General features: G+C 54.2%; 1 protein-coding gene across 9 annotated transcripts in view; it reads left to right on the forward strand.

Moving 5' to 3' along the window:
- Nucleotides 1-9,882, forward strand: part of EFCAB6 (EF-hand calcium binding domain 6) — a 218,989-nt gene extending 209,107 nt beyond the window's left edge. For 3 of the 9 annotated variants that reach the window (XM_045083734.1, XM_045083733.1, XM_045083735.1), the window contains 4 exons: nt 1,448-1,616; nt 3,169-3,353; nt 6,730-6,879; nt 7,817-9,391. In XM_045083734.1, the coding sequence (XP_044939669.1) occupies nt 1,448-1,616; nt 3,169-3,353; nt 6,730-6,879; nt 7,817-8,260 (948 nt within the window). In that variant the 3' untranslated portion in view covers nt 8,261-9,391. Of the gene's footprint in view, nt 1-1,447; nt 1,617-3,168; nt 3,354-6,729; nt 6,880-7,816; nt 9,393-9,424 lie in introns of those variants that run through there. The other 6 variants (XM_045083737.1, XM_045083739.1, XM_045083738.1 and 3 more) reach the window with 4 other exon arrangements.
- Nucleotides 9,883-10,243: the final 361 nt, after the last annotated feature.

A 10,243-nucleotide genomic window follows, 5' to 3' on the forward strand; every position in this document is an offset into this window, starting at 1 on the left:
ACCTTACATGCCAACGAAGAACCAGGGTTGCAGATGGAATTAAAGGTGCCCACCAGCTGATTTAAGACAGGATTATTCTGAAGTGGCCGGGAAGGCCCAGGGCACCCGCAAGGGTCTGTACACAGAGAGACAGAGGCAGAAGGGAAGTGTCAGAGAGACGCCATTGGAGAAAGGCCCACCTGATGCTACTGACTTGGAAGGTTCAGGAAGGGACCACAAGCTCAGGAGTGTGGGCATATCTGGATGCTGGAAAAGGTAAGAAACGGATTCTCCCTTAGAACCTCGGAAAGCACTCAATCCTACTGACACCCTGATTTTAGCTCAGTGGGACCCATTTCAGGCTTCTGACCTCCAGAACTGGAAAAGAATAACCATGTGCTGTTTGAAGCTGCCAAGTCTGTAGCTCTGTTACGGCAGCCACAGGAAACACACTGCGGGTGGGGGGCGGGGATGGGCACAGCAAGGACCTGGGCTTTCTCTCCCGGGGATGGAGCCCTGCAGGTGTACGCACAACAGTGATATGGACAGCAAGCCTCCGTATAAAGGTGCCTGTCTGTGTGCTGAGTAGGGGCTGTGCATAGAGTGGGTGCTGGAGGCGTGGGCAGAAGAAGCAAGGAAGCGGGGAGAGGCTGCCATGGTCCAGGGGAGAGGCCTGGTGGCTCCGAGTGAGGTGGGCAGTGGGGAGCTGGTGGCCAGAGGTCAGATGCTGGGTGTGTCTTTGAGGTAAAGCCAACAGGATGTCCCAACAGATTAGGTGTCAGCTTGAGAGAGAGAGAGTCCAGGTTGGCTTCTGAGGTTTTGGCCTGAGCACCTAGGAGAAAGGTGTTACGTCTACCCAGATGGGGACGGTGCAGCTGGGACAGGAATCCGGAGGAAGAGCAGGAATTCAGCTGAGTTGGTTACTCAGATAACCTTAGGACGGAGGATGCATGGGCTACATCCAATTCATTCCCCGTATTTAAATGGATAATACAATAGACCGAGAACGGCCTCATACTTGGTCCACATTATTTCACAATATTGGACATTCTGGAAGGGAGTGCAGGATTAGACATCCATGAAAATGACAAGTGACTCCCTTTCTTTGATAAGTCTCTTCCTCTGGTGAAAAATATGTTATTGTCACCACCCACCCACACACACACACACACACACACACACTCACACACACACCAGTAATATATTTAAATAACATCTCCCTATACTTGAATCTTGGCTACATGTTTCTTTCCAGACTATGTTGGTCACTGCGTTTAGGCGCCGATACAGCCCCCCGACGGAGTAACAAATGGCGGAATGCCACATCTGTGTTGCTCCTTCTTTATTTCTGAGCGAATCCTGCCTGTGAAATCTTGAACCCCAAACCTGAGCCCTGCCTGTAAGTTTGTATCATGGTTTCCATTTTGAATCTCTCATTACAAGACAATTTCTGTTCCTTTCTCTCTAGACCCCCACCAGCGTCGGCTCGGCGCCAGGCCCGCTGCCCTTGCAGAACTGTGAGCCCATCGAAAGCAAGCTCCGGAAGCAGGTTCAGGGCTGCTGGCGAGAGTTCCTGAAGGAATGCAAAGAGAAGGACGTGAGCAAGCAGGGCGAGGTCACCGCGGCTGAATTCCTGGGTACGTTCTCCTCAGAGTGTCACCTGCTGGCACAAGCCCATTCCCCTCCCCCCCCCGCCCCGCCCCGTGGCAGGCTGGGGACCTCCATAAATGCTGCCTCGCGGGACAAGAATTCCTAAGGCACCTCAACCCACCACGGGGCACGTTCACACCCACATGACCGAGTCTGCACGCCGTGGCATTCTCAGCGTTAGAAATCACGGACTTGCTTGTGGTCTCCGGGCGGCATGAAAGGTTCACAGGCTTGGAGAGCTGGTGGAGATGGGACCGGCGGAGGAGGGCCACGGCTGGGGACAGGCCAGCCCACCCAGGGCATCTGCTTTGCCCTATTGATCGCTCTGATGAGCTATTCAAATGACATCATCTGGGTTTCTAGTTCTCCTCATGGTTGCATGTGATTTATGCAGCATTTTATGTTACATAAAGGTAAATCTGACCTTGTCACTCCCCTGCTTGAAGCCCCCTGTGGTCAGCTCCCCCTCCTCCTGACTAATCTTTAGGTCCCTTTTTAAGGAAAATGTTTTTCTCAAGAACCTCCAATATTCATATAAATCACTTTCATGATAATCACGGGTTTAAAGTGTGCGAACAAAACAAGGTGTGAACCCTGTAAGTGAACAGCTCCTATGAAAAATAACCATTTCTAAATGAAATATAAAAGATGAAATCAATAATAATCAAGCATTGTTCCACTGATTTTACATGACATGTTTTGCTAAAACCAAATCAGCAATGTTGGTTTTAATGCATGTTTGAGTTCCATTTGGTTTTTAGTTAATTCTTTTGATTTTGAGGCTGATGAACCTTAGCTTGTCTCGTCGCTGTGTTTAGTTTTTACCCGGGAACCTGCTGAAGCCGCCCATCCATTATCCTGCTCAGCTTGTCTGGCTTCAGTAGCACATCCAAAATTCCATGCTATAAAATATATACTTATTAAGTTTCAGAAGTCCTTCTGTATGTTCTGAGCCCTGCTGATGACTTTCTGCAAGTCGGAACAGCAGAGCTGGGCCGCCCCTGGAGGCTCCCCAGCCCAGCCCCGTCCCGCCCTGTATGTCCTGGTCAGCATCGCGATCTGCTGTCACTTCCGTGCAAAGGCAGAAGGACCTCGGGTTGCACATTGCACCTGGTGTCTTCCAGCCTGTGTTTGGTTTGAAGGCACCGTTTATATACAGAAAATCCACTTCGGTGCTTTTCCTCTCCAGCCTTAGCAAGCAGCGCTCCGACTCTGTCCCTCCCTGTTGCTCAGCACGGCTTCCTCTGTGCTCCGACTGTACTGCTGGGACCACAGCAGTGGCGGCTGCAAAACCCGACAGCCGGCCAACACTAGGCCAGCGAGGGCCCAGCAGGATGCAGGGGACCCCTTTCTCCTCGCCGCACACAGTTTGCCGTGCCTCTGCCTGTCTGCTTCCGTGTCTGTCCAGCCACACCCACCGCGAGCCTGTGAGCCAGGACCCAGCCCCGAGCCCCTTGGCCGGAGATGAATGCATGCGGGCATGAACAAATGAATGAGCGAGCAGATCGCCAGCAGCTGAACTGGTATTTCTGTCTTTAGCTCTTGTGGAGAAGTTCAGTCTGGACATAAGCAAAGAGGAAAGCCAGCAGCTCATCGTGAAGTACGATCTGAAGAACAACGGGAGGTTTGCGTACTGCGACTTCATCCAGAGCTGTGTCCTCCTGCTGAAAGCGAAGGAAACCCCCCTGATGCAGAGAATGAAAATTCAGAACGCGCATAAGATGGTAGGCAGAGTCACCCTCCGGCGATGCCTGGCCCTTTCGGCCAGGCCCAAAGGCTTTCTCTCCTCTCTCAAGTCATTGTAAATTTGGATCGTCAGGCTTCATAGCCATGGTGGGCACAGTGGGCACAAAGCCTCTGGGAGGGGCCGCTGGCCAGTGAGGACCCTCCTGTCAGATGTCCCCAGTCTCACTGCCACCTCCCCTCGGACCCTGAAAATGGGCTCATATTTTGTCTATACACATATACATGCAAATCACACGTGCGTGATAATCATGGTATCTGTATATCACACGTGTGCAATATATGTGGACAGGTGTGATGGGTGTGTACTGTATTCGTGTGATCTGCGTGTGTGGGTGTGTACACATGACTCTCATGATGTGTGCACGTGTTCCCATGATAGTGCGTGTGTACTGCGCTTGTGTGATGTGTGCATGTACGCATAGTGTGAGTGTGTAGACACTTGTCGAGCGCGTCTCTGTTGTCCCGTCTTCTCCATTACATAAAGGCCTGTAGAGCCCCAGCACTTTCCAGGCGGGCACACGACCCCCAGGGTCTGCTCAATGGGCGCAAAGCCAGCAAGCTGGTGGCTTCCTCAGGGAGGCAAAAGAACAGGTAAAGGCTTTGAGAGCGTCGCAAACAGCTCAAAATTTCCTTCCTTGGAAATGACTCAGAGATTTTCTTTCTCTCCTTCTGGAGCCCCGTAAGCCCCTGGAGACCCAAGACTGGGGACAGTAGCCCAGCTCTCTGGCTCCTCCCCCAGTACCAGGAGACACCCGTTTTGCAAACAGAAGTGAAATTATTTTTTTTTTTCACTACGAAAGAGTCTGTGTTTTAAGGACTCAGGTGATTGGATTGGGTCCCCCAGGATAACCCAGGACAATGTACATCTCTCCCTTTTTTTTTTTTTAAGACTTTATTTATTTATTTGTCAGAGAAAGAGAGAGAGAGAGAGAGAGCACAAGCAGGGGGTGTAGCAGGCAGAAGGAAAAGCAGGCTCCCTGCTGAGCAAAGAGCCTGAAGCGGGACTCCATCCCAGGACTCTGGGATCATGACCTGAGCTGAAGGCAGAGGCTTTAACCCACTGAGCCACCCAGGTGCCCCAAAGTGAAACATTTTTAATGGAAACATCCATGTATGTTCAAGCATCTGAGGCAGGCCAGACCCTTTCCTCTGGGTTGTCGGAAGGGGGGGTTGGAGACTCATCATCTTTCTTGGGTAAACTGTACCCACAATGCATTGTCTACAATTTCCTTTTTGTTTTTTTGAAGAGGAATGAGAACCGAAAGATGCCTAAATAGCAGGTGGATGTCACCATTCTGGGTTTTTACCTTTTCTCTCCATTATTTATCAGTTTTGTGATTCTCACTCACACCCAGTCCAACCGGTGTGCTCACGGATCGCAGTTCTCCCATCATCTGTGATACTGAACTGAAGGGCAAGTGCGGCTAGCGTGGCCAGCTCGGGGGGCAAACAGCTGGCTCCAGCCACCCCAGGACACAGCTGCAGGGACCAGCGTGCAGGGCGGACCCGGACTGCCCCAGCCGCTCCCCGTGGGTCCCGGTCACGCCCGGCAGCAGCAGGATCATGCTGGCTCAACCCAGCAAACAGTAGATCCCATGCAGAACGTTTCTATGCAGCTGAATTTGCATGTGATTTTGTGCAAAATCGGGTGTTGTCTTGGTGCGGTTCCTACTTTAGACGAGAGCTAGCATCAGAGGCTTAGGCCAAGCGACGGCAGAAAAGGCTAAGATTAAGACAGTTGTTTCTCTAGCTCGGTTTTGCTGTGAGCGGAGAGAAGACTGTCTTGCTTACATCTTCAGGGGACTCAGGAGCACAGGTGTGAGCTCTGGAAACTGCACAGCCCGCAAGGCCCCTGCCAGCTCTAGCCTTCCTCCCCCTCTCCGGGCCTCAGTTTCCCCTCCTGAAAATGAGGGAGGAAGCTTCTGGGTTCTAAGGCCCCTTCTGAGCTCTCCCCTGTGCAGAGACTGCCCATCTGCACCAAGGGGTCAAAACGCTGACTCCTAGTCTCCTGGCAGTGAAGCGACAGGTGCTCCAAGACGGCCCCACTGGGAGCTGAGCCTCGGGGCAGATACCAGCGCTGCCCGTGTGCTGTCTCACCGCCGCCCCCAACCCGGCCCCAGCTCTGGACATTACGCCAGGAGGGACTACAGCTGCCACCCTGTGCTTCTGAAAGAGTCCGGCCTGCCACCCCGTCCCTACCCTGAGTGCCAGCGTAGGTGGGAGACAATTCTCAGGGCCTTTCCTAGGAAAGCGTGCGGCCAGCACCTCCAGAAGGCCTACCCTGCCTGGTGCTGGTCCTGGTCCGTGTTCCAGCCCCGCCATTCCTTTTTCTAGTTCTTTGGGGATCTTCTCCGCAACCTTCGGCCGCAGAGACAGCTCTCTGGGGAAGCGAGGTGGGACTCGGCTTTCCAGCCACGCCCAAGCTTCCTAAGCGAGGATGGGAAGAGCCTTTCTAGAGCCGCGCATGGGCGTGGGAAGAGCCAGGAAAGCACAGAATCCTTCCTTTCTCGAGTGTAGATTGGGTAGATCGGGAGCTAACTCAAGCTAGAGGGTATCTGGTGAGTTTCCATCATAAGTGCTAAGTGGTGGGAAAATTGAAAGCAATTTAACTTTGCACTAATTTGTTTTATGTAACGCCATGTTAAAATTAAATTCCCCAAAATGTGTTACACACTATTGCCGACAGTTCACCTCTGTGATACTCAGACATGTGTTAAGGCGAAATCATGCTAAAATATCTTGTTTTCAATCTAATAGCACCTAAATGAAATAATCACAGTGTAGTGTACTATCTAATTACAAGATATAATTACAACCTTGTGATAAAAAAAAAAAAAAAAAAAAAAAAAAAAAAAAAACTCTGTTCATTATCATAACCTACTTAGAAGACCCAAACTGAAATCTTCACCTCAGAGTATTCTGCGGTCGGCCGGCTGTCTCTCCCTGGCCTCCTCTCTCCTCCCTAACCTGAGAGGAGCAGAGCCCGGATCTGTCCTGGTCCTGCCCCATCACTTCCCCGAGCCTCCCGTCCCCCACTCTGTGAAATGGGGATCAACGCTGCCACCTTCCTCCGGGGGGGGTGGGGGGGAAGCGGGCGGGGGGGGGGGTAGTAAGTGACACGTAAGGAGCAGCAGGGTTGGTGATCTGCCAGTGTGGCGATGAGCTCTGCCTGGAGGCCTCGTTCTAGAGGGCAGTGGGCCAGGGTAGCCCAGGGTAGGGATGAGCAGGGGCAGAACAGGCCGAAGGTCCTCAAGGGGAGCTCGCGGCCGCAGGGCTGAGTCTGTCTGACCCGCGCTACTCATTCAGAAGCTCCATTCTCACCGCTTCTTGGTTTTTGTGTTTTTTTTTTTCCAGAAAGAATCTGGTGCTGAGACTTCTTCCTTTTATTCAGCTTTACTGCGTATTCAACCCAAAATTGTGCACTGCTGGAGACCGATGCGGCGCACCTTCAAAGCCCACGATGAGGGCGGGACGGGGCTTCTAAACGTGGCTGATTTCAGGAAGGTGAGCTCAGCTCTTGGGTGTCTGTTACGTCTGCACCGGGAGAACCAGCCACATGCCAGTGGCCAGAAAACCTCAAAAGAGGAGCCCTCACCTCCCTGGTAAAGGCCCAGGTGTGAGCGGCTATCCTGGACCTCGTTTCTTTGGGGCCCCGAGGTGGACCCGTGCCCCAGAGAGACAGTCTGCTCACCTGCAGACTCCAGGTTCTCCTCCCTGAAATTTTCTAGAACCCTGGGGGAACATGACCTGAGCCCTCCGGACACCACTACAGGGGCCGCTGGTGCTTGGAGCCCGGGCCGGACCCCACACATGGCTGGGCCCGTGGTCTCCATGGGGGAACCAGGACCTGCGTCCACCTTGCAAGACCCCCGGAGCAGGAGCTCAATAAAGCAGGGTCCCAGCTACAGGACCTCGGCCAGCAGAGGCCAGTGCTGCCTCCTGGGAGACGGTCGCCCCTTTCCTCCCCCAGCCGCCCTCCCCATGGCGCCGGCCCCCTCCCCACAGCAGCTGGCCCAGCCGCTCTCCCCTGCAGTGTGAACTCTGGTGCCTCTGACGTGCCCACAGGAGTGTGCAACACTCCTAGGATGCAGGGTCAGTGGGGGGGCGACCGCAGGCATTTCCCCTCCAGACCAGAGAAATGGGCCAGACTCAAGGCTGAGTCAGAACTCCCACTTCCCGAATCACATAGAACTCACTGCCTTAGCAGATTCTGGGCCCTGGTCTCCTGCCTACCCACTCTCTCCACCCCCGCCCGCCGTGGAGGTTGAGAAAGTTATTGCGATCCAAACGTTAGATTCAAAATCACATGTTGCCGCCAGGAAGAACGCTCAAAACGTCAAAGGGTGATGACCTCAAAATGCACTTCCAAAAATGTTTTCCTCAGGTTCCTCTCTGCCTTCAATTAAAACAAATTTTAAAAGTAAAACCCTCTCCCTTCCAGTCGGGAACACGAGCAGAAGTTGGTGGGGCTGCCGATGGGGCTGCCGGAAGATGGGGGGATATCCCAGCAGCTGCCCCGGGGACACCTGCCCGCAGGCCCCCCCCCCACCCCTGGTGGCTTTCCAGCTCAAACTGTTTCTGTTTACTTCGGGCTCAAGTCAGCGCTCAGCCTGGCCTCCTCCTTCCGCCTCCCGGCCAAGAGCAGAAGGCAACAGGACCCTGTCTGCATCCCAGGATCCGGGGGCGGGGCTCTCAAAAGGTAGATGCGGCCTCGACAGCCAGATTCGGAGACGAGCTGGGAGTCTGGGATACGCAGGCTCAGCTTCCCTGGCGGGGCCTGTCGTCCCACTGCCGGGAGGAATCTCGGGCTCTTCCAGCCCCGTGTTCTAGACTCCTGTTAGAAACAAATTATAACACATGTATTTCCAAGATAGGAAATCCATAACTTAATCTTTACTTTTACTTATGAGGGAGACCATCTACTAGGGTCTGTCTTCGCTGCATGTCACGGGGGGAACCCAGCAACTTAAACGTGGTGGAAGTCTGTTCTTCTGTCACGTAAAAGAGGCCCTGGGCTAGCAAGAGCTGGCGCGGTGTTGGACAGTCACTGGGGACCCCACTGTTCTCGCTCTACCATCCTCCCATCTCCTCTGCCAGAAGAGGTAGATAAACCTCTTCTGTTTTCTTTCTTACAAAGTGATGCTGTCCTTCTTTTGCTTTTTCCTCACAAAGGCACCTTGGTCTGATGTTTTGAGTAGTACATTTTTGTCTGGTGAGAGGATAAAAATTTTTATCTGGTGAGAGGAAGCCCGGAAGCACCTGGCTTCCTTCCACAAGGTTGCCTCGTGGTCTGTGGTGGCTGCTGGGGCCCCAGCATCACATCTGTAATCCAAAGGGGCCAGCGCCTTTAATTTAGAGGAGGCTTCCCAGAGGTCGTCCATCAGGTTCTCACTTGGGTTTAACTGGCTAGAACATACCTAGCTCCGAGACAGGCTGCGAAGTGTGGCCTTTTAGCTGCACACATAGCAGCCTGGTGAAGACCAGGGAGTCTGCTCACTGAGGGGGAGGGTCAGCCGCTGCAGCCATGGGCCGTGTTACTGTCAGGTCAGCCACACCCGGCTCCCTGCACCTGCTGTCCTGCCCTCCTCCCAGGTGGGCTGCGCCCTGAGGCCCCGCCCTCGTTAAGGCCCTGTGGCCAGTCTCCCACCTAGAGCTCTACTCCCTGTCCGTCTACCGTGCCTGAACGTGTTGACCAGCCCCACTACCCTGCAGGGAGGCGATGGTTCTTAACCTTCTATTCGGGGAGGGGTGGGGAGAACCAGCAGCTTCCATAGGACAGGAAGAGTCTCCAGTTTGACACCCACGGTGCATGCTCTGACCCTTGGCAGGGTGAGGGCAGAGGAGAGAGGAGGCAGGAGGGAGGGAAGCGGTGGGGGGACGGGGGGGGCGTGTGCAGTGCGGGGAGAGGGCTGCTGGGGGCCGCTTTGGAGGTGGGAAGTTGGGACTGGGCGCCGGAGGGGCTGCACGTGGCCGGCCTCTGGCTGGCAGCCCACCTCCTCGAGCGCACGGAGGCCAGCGGGCGCTCTGTCTGGGGGGCTCTGTCCGGCAGGTCCTGAGACAGTACAGCATCAACCTCTCGGAGGAGGAGTTCTTCCACATCCTGGAGTATTACGACAAGACGCTGTCTTCTAAAATCTCCTACAACGACTTCCTCCGGGCCTTCCTCCAGTAGGTGACTGCTGTGGCGCATCCGGCGGGGACCAGCCGGGATCACGAGGCCTGTCCCTAAGACTAACAAAATCCCAGAATCGGGGTGGGGGTTGGGGGGAGGGTCATGAATGTTCAGCGTGTCTCCAGAAACACAGCTAGCCCTGTGTCCTTCCCAGCGATGAAGGCTCAGAGCTGCCCCGCGGTTCCGACACGGGAGGGGCGTCTGCAGGCAGCTTCGGGGCCCCCCGAGCCATGAGACCCTGCATTTGGTTGGAGCAAATAAAGCTGTTAGTCTTTGTGGGAATGATTCTTAAGTGTTCATAAGAACCCCCAATGATAAAATGCTTAAAAACTTGGGATTCCTGGAGGTTTTTACTCATAAGAGCCTGGGGAACCCAGAAGGCCTTCCTGTGTCCTGGGTGAAGTCGGTGCCTCTGCTGGGCATGTCCGCACGGCCGCCTCTCTGCCCTGGAGACACGGGCACCAGCTCACGCCTAAGTCCGGCCTCGTTCCGGCCCCACTGGCAGCTGACTGGAGGCACCTGTCGGTGACCGTTGGGGGAGGGACACTTCCTCAGACATGACAGGGTCTGACAAGCTCAGAGAACTTTTAAATCCCTGCAGTCCTCACCACCTTTCGTGAAGCAAATTGGAGACAGAGTTTGCTGCCTTCTGGAAGGTTCTGGAAGGGAGTAGGGAGAGGCAGCCGGGCTAACTAC

The sequence above is a fragment of the Mustela putorius genome, unplaced genomic scaffold (assembly GCF_011764305.1).
Source record: "Mustela putorius furo isolate JIRA1106 unplaced genomic scaffold, ASM1176430v1.1 tig00000738_pilon_pilon_pilon, whole genome shotgun sequence".
NCBI lineage: Eukaryota > Metazoa > Chordata > Mammalia > Carnivora > Mustelidae > Mustela > Mustela putorius.